Here is a 15491-nt window from a genome sequence, read left to right on the forward strand (position 1 = left end):
GTTTGTCTCCTGTATGTTCAGGAAAATGAACTGGGCCTATCTCTGATCAAGATAGAAGCTCAATTGTTTAGGTTAGTCTCCAGTTTCTAAAATATTCTAAAATATTGGTGCCTCACATAACCTCAGGTGCCAGAAGATTTGTATGGAGCAGGATATATAACATAGGCTTCATGGAAAACTGGCACCCTTTGAGCAGCACTGGAGAAGAATGAAGATACTTCATGGTACTCAAAATAACCAAGATCAGACAAACTCTCTCACATCATATATGTATGTGTTTTAATTTCAAAATGAATCCAGTCTAAATAGGCCAAGGCAGACAGGTGTTGTTGTTGTTATTATTATTATTTTAATTAACAAATATTTATGAAACATTTAACAATTTTTTTTTCTTTTTTTTTTTTTTCTTCTAAGGAGGAAGAGTTTCTGGAAAACAGCCTGTGTCCCACAAGATTCAGGGCTACCTAAGAACACATCAGAACTTCTGATCTGCTTCAGTAGTTTGAGAGGAAAATCCACCTAACTCCACTTAGAATTAAGTAAATAAAATGAAAACTTTCCTGTGATACGCAGAAGGTCACAAGGTTATCCAAGGCTTCTAAGCGTTTATTTCTGTAAAGCTCTGAAATCAGAACTGAACACTTTCAGAAAGATGAAGAAAGGAACTGAGATGTAGCTAGTGTTCAGCTTGAAAAGAGCAACTTGTAATGATGATCCAAAAAGAGATGTATATTAGGATAGTCACAGTCCTGAATGAAATGGGGGAAGAGTCTGTACAACCATATGATTATAACTTTCAGGTAAAATAGGCTCATGTCTTTTAGTGACCATACACAATAGCAGAGAAGGAGGGCTACAAATTAGTTCCATCAAGTCATGATACAACTGTATTTGCATCCACTATCGTTTCTGAATGAACAAAAAAGAAAAAGATGATTTAGAATGACTTGTGTCCCTACCCAGCCCACTCCAAGCTTACATCTAGCTCCTGAGGCTCTAACACCCCTCTAATACTCCTTGTAACTCCAATGCCCAGCACTAGATTACTGGGTACTCACATAATGTGGGTATCAAAAACTTGTCAAGATTGCAAAAATAATATAAAAGAATGCATATATAAATCCTGCATAACCAGAAATGCAAATGTATATTAAACGTGCAAATGTATATTAAATGTACTGCTTACAGTAAGATTTGAGCAAGAATAACATACATTTTTTTTTCCTGAAAGAAGGAAGTGACAAGATATACTCTAGACTCCCGAATCCCATTTTGCATTGCAATCTTCAAGTCACTTAAGTTGTGTGTTTTTCTTTTCTTCAGGTCATGTGTTTTTTTCCACACAGATAAAAAAATCAATATTCAGTCATGCCTTAAAATGGTTTATTCAATGGATGAGCAATGTTGGTGCAGGATGTAGAATGCAGAGAATAGATTTCATGAATAGATCTCTGAAGCTTTTGTTCCAGAATTACCACCAAGTCTGTAAAGAAGCTAAACTGCATTCCTTCTTTGTATTTTCCTCTCCGCACTCTATATTATTGTTGTGTTCAGAACATTTAATTTTCAAATTTGTATTTAGTTGCAGGGTCTATGAAACTGTCTGAGATACAGCGATCTACTTTGGACCCTTAGAAACATAGATCCCAGAATGTCTTATCTCCTGAACAAATACTTAAGACAACATTCACCTTTTCACTTTTCTTTTGAAATTACTCTGCTGCCTGTTAGAGTGCATAAAATAAATTTCCCTTTGAGAAAGGAAACACATGCAAATGTTGTCATTTTGTTTCTTTTTGTCACGTATTCTTTTCTCTCCTTGTCTAGTCACAGATCACAAATGAATGTAAAATGCATATAGAAATTGTGACTACATTTTCTGTGCCGTCACTCTGCAGTTTCTTAATTTGTTAAAGAAAAAGTCTGTATGTGCCTGATCTAGACTACTTCTAATTTCTGAAACTGTATAGAGCTTCCTCCACTTTTCTTTAGGAGATTATTCTACAGCTTATCCCCTCCTTTTGTAAGAAAGCATTTTGTTACATGATGCATGAAATTTCTCCTTCTTAATTGTCATTCATTACTTGTAGTTACACTCACGCTCAACATCCTAAATAATTCTTCTTGAACGTTGCTGTGTTCTCCCTTAAATATTTGACAATTGACTTGTGTCCTTGTTAGTCAGTTCTCAACTAAGTTAAGTAACAATAAATCACACCTGGAGAATCAATCATTCCCAAACAACCCTACTGAGAACTCTTCTTTGAACTTGTATTCTAGTTCTTAAGAAGTTTTCAGAGAGCTACATTCTAGCATGAAAGTCTTATAAAGATGAACTTACTTTCTGCACCATGAAACAAGGATCTGGCCTTTCCATTGGCATCTCTCATGGCAACCTCATGTCTCACCATTTGCTTGTTTTATTTTCACGTATGGGAAATAGATCTGTAACTCCCTGAGGGGATAGTTTTCATTTGTCCAAGCTAGTTGTAGTGTTCTGTAAATTACTTTTATTCTCTTGATCATGCTCTGTTTCCACTATTATTTTTAAAGTTTTCCTCATTTGCAACAAATGGCAAATTTAATTTATGTTCACCTTCATCTCCCAGATCACTCATACTGTTAAATAGAACTCACTGATCTTATTTTATTCAACACAGATCAGGTATGTAGGGAATTACTTATTTAAAAATTAACTGTTAGAATTTAGAGCTGAGGTAGTACTGTGACTGTGACAGATGAAAGGGTTTAACAAGAAATAATAACAAAACTTTCCATACAATGTATTTGTCAAATGCCTTTAATAACAAATAAGATGGAATCCAAAAGTAATCCTTGTGTCACAGAAACTGAACTCATCTCTTTCTAGTTAAACTAGTGTTGTGTAATAGTAGCCTTTGATTATAGGTGTTCAGCTAATTTTCAGTCCAAAAGAGAACATGTCTATCTAAGCTAATTTGCATTCATTTTTAAAGTAAAAGCATTTTCTATGAATATGAAATTAAATCCAATTTCTCTACAAGCTGAAGTTAGTACAAGAGCCTTCTTTTCATGGCATTTTATTCCATTTTTCTGTGAAAGTCTAGAGAGAATTCCATCTGAATGTCTTACCCTCCTACATCAGCCAAACTGTTGATTTCATTCTGTTACCAATACTTGCTGACTAGCTTTTGTTCAGCTCAGAGGGATTTTTTTCCACTTGTTTTACATCCGTGGATGACTGGCCAGACTTTGCTTACCTCTGGAACTTCTCTATCCCTGTTGACTAATCCATGGGCCTCAGTAAAGAAAGCAGGATACATTCATAATATTCTGAAAGGGTAATGTTGCTTTTAAATTAATTGGCAGACATTGCATTGCTGGTAGGTAATATATTTTCCATTTAAATCTATATAATGCTGTTCATAATGTGTAAAAATTAGTAGGCCCATGAGAGGAACAATGGGAACCAACTTTGATGGACCAAAAATCCCCACCCCTTCCCCAGCTCAAGCTAGGCAGTGAAGCATCTACCTGTGCTGTAGTTGGGAACTTCCCTATAGCCCTGCACCTGCAGGCTTAGAATTAGATTTCATTCTCTTGTTTTAGGGAAGACTTGGCTCTCAGCTTTCTTCCCAAAGCTCTTCAACTATCAAGTTTCACAAATGTTTTTGGAAGCAATTTGTACTCGGATAGCATAGGACACAAAATGGAAAGAGGCTGGATGTCTGTATAAGCTTAAAGCTGATTACTAATTCATCACCCACATATCAGCTACCCCAGAATCATTAATCACCAGGAGTGGTTCATGACAGCTCCGGAGCTTTTAAAACAGGAAAGCTGGAAGAAGTTTTGGAAAGTACTATAGGAGTTTATTTTAATTTCAGCAAATTTCCCCCATGTAAAATTGGTTCTGAATGCATCACCTACACCCGCTTTCCTGAATTCCAGTAACATTTTACATTTATTGGCATGAAGATCAGGATAAGTTGGCTTTGTTTCTCCTCCCCACTGCCCCTGAGGAGTTATTCTGTCCACAAGAAATGGACAAAAATGTTTAGCAGCAAGGACTGAAAGTTTAGCTGCTTATCTGGAAAAACAGGGCATGCCTGAAGTCATGACAATGAAGTCAGAAGAAAACACACACTTCTTCTGAGCCAACCCTCAATCACTGTTCCCTTCTGGTTGTCTATGGAGCACAAAAAGAAATATACTAACCGACTTTTTTTTTTTTTTTTTTTTTTTTTTAACTTCAGAAATGGCAATTTCTTTTGCCTCTGGTGTCTTGTTGAATAGACAAGCAAGCCCAGCAGTGGTTAGCCTGGTTGTTTCTGGCTATGCAGTACTATGCTAGTTCATAGTCTGCTCTGTGTAAGATTTGTTATGATCTTGATATTCTGCATTTTCTGTGCTGGTTAATACATGGAAGTGAACTTGAGAACTGTTCAAAAACCTATGTGTCTCCAGTGTTCATAAATCCACCTTTACAGCTTCTGCACAGATCTAGGCGTTTACATCTTTCAGGCCACCTCTCAGGCATTCTTCCTAGCACTCCCTCTGTGCTCTCCTGTTCCTAACTGATGCCATTCTTCTGGGTATTGTCCTGCCAAGGCTGGGTTGTTCTTGATCCTCCTTGACAAGCCCTTTCACATCCTAAAACCTCCCCCTGGATCCTGTATCTTCCTCCCAAGACCACTTAGTGCATTTTGTGAGGTATGGCACTATTGAGTTTCTGTAAGAAGCTAGCCTTGATTCATCTCCTGCTGCTGCCACATCCTCCAAGACTCAGGGGAAAACTCTCCCAGTCTCTCCACACAACCTCTCCAGTTCATGGATACACCAACATTTCCTTCTATCCCAGCTTCATTTTCGTAAGACAATATTGCCTCTACTTCCTGTGCATAAAGTGCACAGGCACTGCCTGCATTTGAGGGGTGCAAGTAATGGTCCAAGAGGCTGACTTAAAGTTATGCAATATACATGTACGGAAAATCACATTTTATTACTATTGCATATTTTCTATCTTTGAAAATTGGATTATTTTTTTTCCTCAACAGTGCAGTTGATACCTTCAAATCATAAGTAGAAGCTGTGAGTCTGATGTGAGTCACCTGACTTACAGAATCTCAGGATTCAATTAAAAGTATGAATTTCTAAGGGAAATCATGAGACTGAAACATTGATAATATCTTGTAAACCTTATATCTATTTAACAGAACTCAACTTCACTGTGCATACATAGCCTTAAAGTATTGGCAAACATTTGCAACCGGTCTTATATCTCTCCCTTCTGAATGTTTTACCATGTGCATTGCTTGTCAAGATGCAAGCATTTTTTTCAGTGGAAAAATATAGTTTGTGCTTTCCAGAAGGTTAGGTTAGATTAATGGTCCCTTCCAGTCTCAAAATCTATAAGGCTGTTCTACTCTATTGTTTTTTGAGGTATTTCTAATAGAGTTTTCTTCAAGAAGGACTGGCTTTCATAACACATAACTGAAATGTTGCTATTGTTAGAGAGAGGATATTTGGAAGCAGATCTAGTAATGACTGATTTGTATATATGCAGCACATCTGGCACATGTGGATGCATCAGAACAAAAGTGCCTGCTCTGTGGAATCAATGTATACGCCAACATTAGACAGTCATTTGGTATGTCTGCACCAGACCAATGCTCTTTCATGTTCTATAGTATTTTCTACTATGACAACCCACATGAAAAATCCTGCAAAGCTAGCACTGCATTCTTTTGACTTCCTCCCTTAAAGAACCTGTGTGATACTTGAGAATAGCTATAAACACCACCAGCTCCTTATGGATTAACTTGTACATCACATATTAATATAAGGTTTTCACAACAGGATCCAGATCTATTAAAATGCTGAGAACAAATCCCCACAAATAATAAATTTTATTTACATGGTTCAAAATTCTGTATCATGATGCCTATCTGTTCTATAAGGCTACATTTGGGATTAATTTGACCCACTACAATTATTTTCACATCTGAACACATCATAAAATCTCTATAAATAGATAAATTTAATGGGGAAGAGCGGCACAAGAATTATTTACTATAAATTATGAAATAAAACAAGATGGCAAAGTAATCTCTGCACAGATGAACCACTAAAATATAATTAGTGAGACTCTGCAAGAGACTGAATATACCTGAAATAGCTTTAACATGTCTTGAATAAGATATGATCTTGGCATACTTTTTAAATCCCTGTTCAGTTAAAAAAAAAAAAAAAAAAAAAAGAAAAAAAGAAAGAAAGAAAGAAAGGAAAAAGAAAAGAGAGCATGTCAGAGAGATTGATCTATACAACTAGAAAGCTGAGAAGACTACTAATGGGATAAATAACGTTTCTTTTATAGGTTGCTAGTCTGAAGGCAGTCCAGTATCACAGTACCCCAAAGCACAACAGTTTCATATTTCAGATCAGATCATATTAAGGATGGCTGGCTTGCAGGAAGGAATCAGAAGCCCAGGATTTAAAAACATGATTGCCTAAGTTAGGCTGCTAAAACACTCACCTTATTTTCAAGCCATGAATCATGGCTAGTTTTACTGCACTGGACTCCTACCACTTCTCTGCAAACTTACTGAAAAGGATTTCATTAAAGTCACTAACCTTCCTGAGCTAGATGCTAACTTAACTTTGTGTTGTCCCTCCCCATAAAGTGAACTGAACCCTGCATGTCATCTATTCTGTAATTTATTTTCATTTAATTAAATGACATGTACTTTCTAAGTTGAAGAACACAGTTATGAACCTATACATTTAAAATGACAAAAACAAGGAGAACGACTGTTTCCAACATCTGTAGCTCTATTTGTGTACATCTCCACATTACCCACCTGAACTCACAGTAACAAATGAGCACATCAAACATTTACATATTCCCCTCCCACAACCTAGAAGTTTATCAAAGTCATTTAGCTTTAGAAAGTACAATAAGAAAAATAAAGAGGGTGTTATACTATATCCTGGAGGTAAAGTTCATATAAATTGGGCCAGCAGAGGCTGATCTCACTTGTCAGGATAGCACATACGAAACACAGGCAAGTCTCTCAGGACAGAGAAATTACAGGATTTTATAGAGTAAAATTAATATACTTGAAATAAATATCAGAAGCTGGAGTGGCCAATGAACAGCTGGAGCTACATAATCCACATGTGACTTGTACAAATAATTAAATGTTCAGCCCCATTTTATTACTGGATGGCACTCACATACATTCCTCAGTTTGGCCTGATGTAGGGAAACCTATTGCGATCCAGTCTGAGATGGAGGCAGCTTCAATGTATGCAACAAGAACCTGCATACATAAACACAAATCTTCCAGATAAACAAAGATAGCGAAAGATCTCTTTGCCACAGCTTTTACTCAAGACCTGAGCAACAGGAAATTCAAGAGGACATCCAGGTGGCTGAATTCATGATGATATAGCAGACACACTGCCTCAACTGAGGTACCCATCTAGATCTCTCATGTTACTCTCAATAATTTAATCTGTCTTGTGCTGAGAGAGCTCTGCCAGCTCTCTCCTTGCATAGTCTGGCTCCAGAAATGTGCAGTATTTACCACTTAGCATCGTGAAAGAGAGCTTGTTATAAAGATGAGCATCATCACACCAAGAGACACTGCTTCTTTAAACACTCCACTACTCCCTCTGCTGACCTCTTCCCTGCTTGTAGACCAGTCATGTTGGGTTGAAAGAAGGGTGTGGATAATCAATAGAACCAGGCTGACATCCCTCAAAGAGTTATGATACTGCATGAGGCCGTATATCTAGATGGCATCAAAATGTGTCAGCTGAAAGGGCCAAAACAGCCATCAAAATTGTTTTTCTATATGGCCTGGAAAAGATCATTGCCAGATATTAGGTTTCTAAATAAGTTCCATACTGAATGAGATCAAAGGAAGAAAACAAGTATTAAATATTGAAAAAAGCATCATCATAATTCCGAGTTAAAATTATATCAGAAATGGTGTTTTAGGATTAATGTTTTCAAAGTACTCTGCAAATACGAAGACTTATGCTTTATAGATTATGATGAAAATACTTACAATATTCCTCATGTGTTTCAGCATTATTGTCAGACGGGTGCCCTCATAAGATATGACTAATTGTACTCCAGGCTTATGATCAGTTGACTGAGGACCTAAAAAAGGTCAGTTTGATTTTTTAATGAAGAAATTAGTTGAAGTAGATGTCTAAAATAATTCAGAATACATGCAACAAAATTATTGCCTGCTTAAATCAGTGATCAAATTAGAAAACACAATTAAAGAGTGTGATCAAGAAAGTGGTCTGATGTAGTACTCATCTTCTTGCTTCTTTATGCATTGACAGTGAGATTTTTGTTTTCTAACTGCCATCAATCTGAATTTCAGTGGAAAATTTGTGACTGAGCTAAAAATAATTCTATATTTTTTATTACACTAGTTAGTATTGCTGCAATTTTTCCTTTTTTTTTTTTTAGTTTAGTTTCTACAACCAAAAATAAACAAAAACAAACAAACAAAAAAAAACACAAAACAAAACACAAGTTTCCAGACCAGTTCCAAAACAATAGTAGATTTACGATAACAACAGATTTAAACTCTCCCTTCCTCATCCTGTATTTCTCCTGCTCCGGGCTGGTTTTTATACAACCCTCTCCTTTCACAGATTTTCTGCTAAAATGAATTTACAGAGTCTGACTTCATTCTCACTGAAAAAATAAAAAAAAAAAAAAAAAAATCAGTTTCCAAGCAAGAAGAATCAGGCTCGTAATATGGAATAAATGACTAAGCATATCCTGTTCCTTCCTTCTGTTGGAGGCATTGAGCCAGCTGTCTTCACTGCCAAAAAGGTGTGTCCTTGAATTGAGACATGTGTCTTACCTGTCCCACTGAGACAATGCAGACAATAAAAATGTTTTTTTTACCATGATATACCAGGTAACAGTGAACACAATAACCTCCCATTGGTATCTCTCTGACCGTTTTATTCTGCAGTGCTAACCCTGAACATGGGGGACATGAGCTGTTTTGCACCACTTGGTCTGAGGCCCAGGGCTCTCACCACACTGTGATCATCAAAGGCAGCCCAGACACTACCTGTATGAACTAGCCTGGTTTTACTTGCAGAAATAGGGTTTCATTTAATTAGACCAAGGCTATGTTGCATTCAGTATTTTATAATTACTCTACTTGAAAAAGTAAGAACTTAATCCTGCTAACCTTACAACAAAACAGTGATCTTGCAGGAACTACATTGTGTTCTGCCTTCCTCCCCATTAAAAATACAGCTGGGCTTGAGACCTCAAACAGAAAGGTGCTGCTCCCCTGCACATGTCTTGGGATCTGCCAGTAAAACATCATCCTACCACAGGGAGAGATAATGACACAAGACAAAACAATACAATAGTAATTAATTCTTTAAATAGAAACATATCATATTAAAAATGGAGGGAAGGATGATAAGAATGAAAGAACTGCCACCACACACTGGGGTTACGCAGTAGAAATAAGAGGTGTTTTAGAGAGCATCGGTACTATTCATCTTCAATAGCGGACAGGATTATCATAACTCTCTTTCAGTCTCAGCAGACACCTGTGCACTCTTTTGCTCTCTCCATTTCTCTTTTGCACATGTGCACCAGAACTGTTACAGACAGGGTTGTAAGGGCAAAAAATCAACCCCTCTCTCCTCAGCCTCTACTCTGTTAGTCAGCAGAGGAAGCAGCAAGAGGGAAGTTATAAAGAATAAGCCATGTTGGCTATATTTTTCCGAAGAAACCAAACGTGTAACCTCTTGAGTGAACAGAGGCTAAAATAACTGCTAAGCAGATAGAATTACAGTGCTGTAATGTACTACAGAGAGCCAGAGAGCTAGTGTAATTGCCATTTATCCTAAGGAAAGGAATTAAAATTAATTAAAAATAACAGTGGGTACATACAATTGCCATAATATATTTTTTTTCTGGGCAGTCTGAATATCAACACTTCTGAGTTGCTGATGTTTGGACTGGAATTTTAGAAGATGGAGCCATCTCCAGTTTCTTCCCTTTGGAGACTACAAAAATATATTTTTAATCATACCCTAATTAGAAAAGAGCCTGAAACAGACTCTTGGAAGAATTGAAATGTTATGAAGAAATCACTAAGCTAGGACTTAGAAGACTGAGATGCAGTCCTTCATTTGTTATTCTCCTTTATGAGCTGTGACAAATCACTTAGCTAGACTATAACTTATTTCATTTGTTGTATGCAAAGAAGGACAGTGAGGGATAAGAAAGTGAGGAAAACTCTATGAAGCAGAAAATGCTGATTTTTTTATTTTTTTTTCCCCTAAGGGTAACAAAAAGCTCACAATCCCCATTGCACACTCCCACTGCTCTGCAAAGCTGTTACCGTTTTTAAAAAAAACAACTGTGGGGGCCTTTTCCTTTAAGTTGCAGCAGGAAACATAGAATTCTAGGGCTTTCAACTCGGTGTAACACAAGGGGCTTGTGCTTTAATGCAAGGACACAATTCTCTTGAGGGGCTCTGTTAATTTTGTGAATTGGAGTGGGTCATCTTGAGCAGTTTAGCAAGGGCAGCAGACCTCAAAAGCTAAATTACGTCATTAGAATTCAGTGAAACATTGTGCCTTTCTCTCCTACCACTACAACCACTGCTTTTTTCTGTTTTATAGTGTGAGTGCTTACGTCCAGTGGAGGACTTCTTCTACAGTTGTTGGCATTTTCATTTAGAAAAAAAAAAAAAAAACACAACAAATGTAAATAAGTTTCTAACCAAACTGAAAATAATCAAGTGTAGGAGGAGAAAATGCAATTCTAATTGACTGTGTAAAACAGAGTATGAAACAGACACTATGGTCATGGCTATTACCAAAGCATTTGCTCCTGCTATGGGAATAAATTGAGCACTAATCAAAGCACAAAAGCAAAAACAAAACCAGCCCTAAAATGAAGAAAAAGGGGGGAAAAACAATACAAGAAATCTGGTAAATGTGGAAGAAACTTCTATTCCTTATATTTCATAATAAAAAACAGTTTCTATTAGCTAGACTTAGATGTTATATTTTAGATTCTCCTACATTCTGCACTAAATCATAGTCTTTTTGAAGTCTAGGTGATTTTAGCTTCAAATAATAATAAAATACACATACAATAATTACTTTCAGTCTATCCAGCTTGGGCAGATGGACTTGAGCTCAAACCCTGCATTTTTAGGAACTGTCATGCTCTACTTGCACTTCATTATATGCAAGCACCAAATGCCGGTCTGTTGTAGATATAGGATAAAGCTTCACTGACTTCCATGAAGCAAGATTTCCCTCCCAGGGGCCGATACTTCACTCACTGGTGTCAATGCAAAACCTGTCAAATATCAAATGAGGACCCTGGAGTAGGAGTGCCAACAGACAGAATGGCATTTGTAACATTTTTATAAATGACTCGTGTCTGCATGCCCCAGCACTTGGGAGTGAATGTCAGCTGCCAATTTCCACTACAGAGAAACTCAAACATTGTGCCAGTTTATAATTTTTTTCATCAAGAAGCATGAACACTGGAAAAAAGTGGGTCTATTCTTCTTTTTAAATGACAAAACTAAAGAAATCAGTTTTCAAATTAATTTCTATTGAAGGTGGAATAATCTTCAGACCAATCAATTATGTAGTTCTTTTATTATCTCAATGGTTTTTCTAGCCTGTTGGAGAACTACCTGCTCTAAATTCTGTATTTTGTGCAGTGTTTGCTTTAGCAGCATTTTAAAACAAGCTCTGCATTATGATTTGCACAATGCATGAGAAATATAAACAGTGGAGAAGATGCTACACGGAAAACTGATGAAATCAATAGGGAAATTATAATTTATTATACCCAATTTCACATGTAGACTGCAAAGCAATATGCAAACACTAATTAACAAAATGTCATAGCAGTACCATCAGGAAGTTAATATTATTCTGTCTTCTGTACCCTTGGATATGACTTATACCTTCTTGGTGTTAGCCTGTTCTGACCAAGCAAATGGTACTGGAACCTGTTCGATTTCCCAGGACCAGAGCTGAACACGCCTAGCCGAACAGTTGTTTGCTCTAGCTACAGTTTGGGTTTTTGAGCCTCCAGCATACCTGACAGTGGATCACAGAATCACAGAACGGTTTGGATTGTAAGGGACCTTAAAGGTGGTTTAATTCCAGCCCCCCTGCCATGGGCAGTGACACTTCCCACCAGATCAGGTTGCTCAAAGCCCCATCCAACCTGGTCTTGAACACCTCCAGGAATGGAGCATCCACGGCTTCTCTGGGCAGCCTGCTCCAGTGCCTCACCACCCTCTGAGTGAACAATGTCTTCCTAATATCTAATTTAAATCTACCCTTTGTTAGTTTAAAACCATTACTGCTTGTCCTATCACTATCTTACAAAGAGTCCCTCTACATCTTTCTTGTAGGCCCACTTTAGGTATCAGATGATTGTTGTAAGGTCTTCCTGGAGCCTTTTCCTCTCCAAGATGAACATCCCCAACTCCTTAAGGCTGTCATCACAAGGAGATGTTCCCAGACCTTTGATCATCTTCATGGCCCTTCTCTGGACTTGTTCTAATAGGTCCCTGTCCTTCTAGTGCTGGGAGCCTCAGAGCTGAACGCGGGGCTCCAGGTGGGGTCTCATGAGAGCACAGCAGAGGGGGAGAATCCCCTCCCTTGCCCTGTTGGCCACACTGCTTTTGATGCAGCCCAGGATACAGTTGGCTTTCTGGGCTGTAAACACACAGTGCCACATCATGTTGAGCTTCTCATCAACCAACACACCCAGGTCCTTCTCAGATTGCTCTCTGCCCAACCAGTATTTGTCCTTGGGATTACTCTGGCCCAGATGCTGAACCTTGCACTTGGCCTTGTTGAACTTCATGCGTTTCACACAGGCCCACCTCTCAAGCCTGTCAAGGTCCCTTGGACAGCATCTCTTCCCTCCAGCATGTCAACCATACAACACAGCTTGGTGGCATCAGCAAACTTGCTGAGGGTGCACTTAATCACACTGTCCACATCACTAACAAAGATGTTAAACAGAACCAGTTCCAATACCAGTCCCTGAGGAACACAGATATATTCACTGATTCTCACCCTGCTCTCACCCTGTAAACTAACAAGAGGTGCTTATGGCCAGCAAACATCCTAAACCCAAGTGAAATAGGAACACAATTTATGGCAGTTGCTTTACATCAAGAATGAACAACTGCAGCAGATGAGAATGCTATATAACATGAGCAAAATAGCCTACTCTCCTGAGGGAGCATTCATGAAGAATGGGATTCTTCATGGAGTGGCGTATTGTACATATTGCTTTTTGGAATGCTTGGATCTTGCTTCAGAAAGACACAGAGATGTTTCCTCTACTGCTCTAAATAGACAAAAGCACACTGAAGTGCATGCAACACTTATCAAACCTGCCAGAACTGGACCTGGGTTGTGAACTGTTATAACCAATACCAAAGATTTCTTGCTTTCATAACTTTAACAAAACAGGCTCAATTAATCATATTTTCATGAGATAAAAACTCCAGAGAAAAAAAATAAAATATATAGATTGATATAAAATAATTTTGATAGATTTTCTTTCTTCTTTTTATTTTTTAAGAATCTTTATAAAAGCCTGTCTATGAAATCATTCCTAATATCCGCTCTCACTCCCTTGTAGTGTGCTTGGTGTAATGAAATGCTGACAATATTCAGTGTAATTCAGAATCCATCCCACTGGGAATATTGAATCAGTATTCATGTCAAAGTAAATTTAGCACTGATTTTTAATCTCTTCATTGCTAGGAGCACAGTACAATTTCATAAATTTTAATTTTTATTTTACTTTAGTAAGTGTAATTACCTACAACATTTGTGAATTAAAGCTGTGTAAGAGAAGGATGCTATCTTGATCAAAATTCATAACCTGCTTCTGCTGGGCATTGGCTTTATTTTTTATTGATCCTAACTAAAAGACAGATGATTTGCTTGTGTAAAGGATGAGAGAGAAACCACCAGGTTCATGGAAAGCTGCAACCCGTACTAATCCTGCATTATTCTTCAAAACAGGCAAAAATTAAGGTGCTTATATGTTCATAAATCAATAAAATCTGTGGGTGAAGGACGTATTGTTTTCATGGTAATTGCCTTTCTCCCGCAGGCACAATGAATTTCCCACCCCAGTCCAAATATGGCATTTCTACAGGGCTTTCTTTCAAGTCAAGTGTTTCGGGGCACCCTCAGCAAAGAGGAGCCTCCAGGACCAACAGACGGTGCCCTGCCCAGAAACTCTTTGTATGCTACCTGGCAGCTTGTCATGATCACTAGCCTGCCTTAGCTGGACTTGTGTCTTTCTTTACTCACAGGACAAATTGCAATAGGGCGGTGAATGTCATGCAATGATCTAAGTGAGCTAGGTACCTGGGGTATGGCAGAGATCTAACTCCAACAACAAGGGGTGAAGCTTAGAGTAATGTATGAAAATTTTTCAAGTGAGTAATTAGTACGTACATGGTTGGTAGGCTGACAGCTGCAATCAGCTGTGGACGAGGTTCAACCTCTTTCGTCACCAACCAGAAGTGGTGGCATACGCAAAGCAACTCAGTCCATAATTCTTGATCTCTGTTTCTACAGTGTCTAAACTCATTGTGTCCTGGTGTGGACCTTGGATCTACTGCTATTCTATTAACAAATGTCAGCAACCAATTTCTAGGCTAAAGGGAGATTTTAATATACATACATAAATACATACAGACATATATATATATATATATATATATATATATATATATATATATATATATATATATATATATATATATTTCTGTTAAACAATGTTTTTGTCCCGGGCCTACAATAAATGAGTCCAGACTTTAAAAGGCAGAGTTCCTTAGCAGGAAAATGATACCCTCTGTAGCTACACTACATTAATCTCTCCTGACCAGGTTGTGATCTTTATGTAATGGGGCCACTGAGTTCACAGTGAACCAGCGGATTGGGTTTTCTGTCACGTAGCTTTCATCAAATACCCACTAAACACATTCTTACCTTTCTTTTTTTTCATCCTGTTCTCTGATTTTGAAGTAATTGACAACAAACTTAAGGACTCACCCTTCAGATTATATTGGTTTAGGACACCACCGTACGACTAATTTATTTTGCAACTTTGTTACAGTTCAGTTCATGCTTTGCACAAGATATTTACACATGGATTCTCTGTAATAACTAGGCACCTAAACCTAATTGAAATGTCAAAATCCCTCTAAAGACCCCAGACTTAAACTCCCTCATGCCTCAGCTCACTCTCATGTCTGCAACATCGGTTAGAGTCTATAGAGAGCAGCAGCCCATGGACCCAGATACATATCACATTTGTACTCCAGGCTGGATTCTCTATGGTAAGATTCAGTTTTGAATATTTAAAACAGCTAGGCCATTTCTGCATTATCCTCTCATTCTTTTGTACAAGTTAGAGCAACCATTAGTAATTT

At 37.7% G+C, this 15491-nt stretch overlaps 1 protein-coding gene across 3 annotated transcripts in view; it reads right to left on the bottom strand.

Annotated features, from left to right (window-relative positions):
* The window catches only part of PIK3C2G (phosphatidylinositol-4-phosphate 3-kinase catalytic subunit type 2 gamma), a 207400-nt gene that overhangs the window by 15376 nt on the left and 176533 nt on the right, over positions 1–15491 (bottom strand). For all 3 annotated transcript variants that reach the window (XM_068659641.1, XM_068659652.1, XM_068659631.1), the window contains one exon: positions 8055–8149. In XM_068659641.1, the coding sequence (XP_068515742.1) occupies positions 8055–8149 (95 nt within the window). The remainder of the gene's footprint in view (positions 1–8054; positions 8150–15491) is intronic.

This window comes from Anas acuta, chromosome 1 (assembly GCF_963932015.1).
Source record: "Anas acuta chromosome 1, bAnaAcu1.1, whole genome shotgun sequence".
Lineage (NCBI taxonomy): Eukaryota > Metazoa > Chordata > Aves > Anseriformes > Anatidae > Anas > Anas acuta.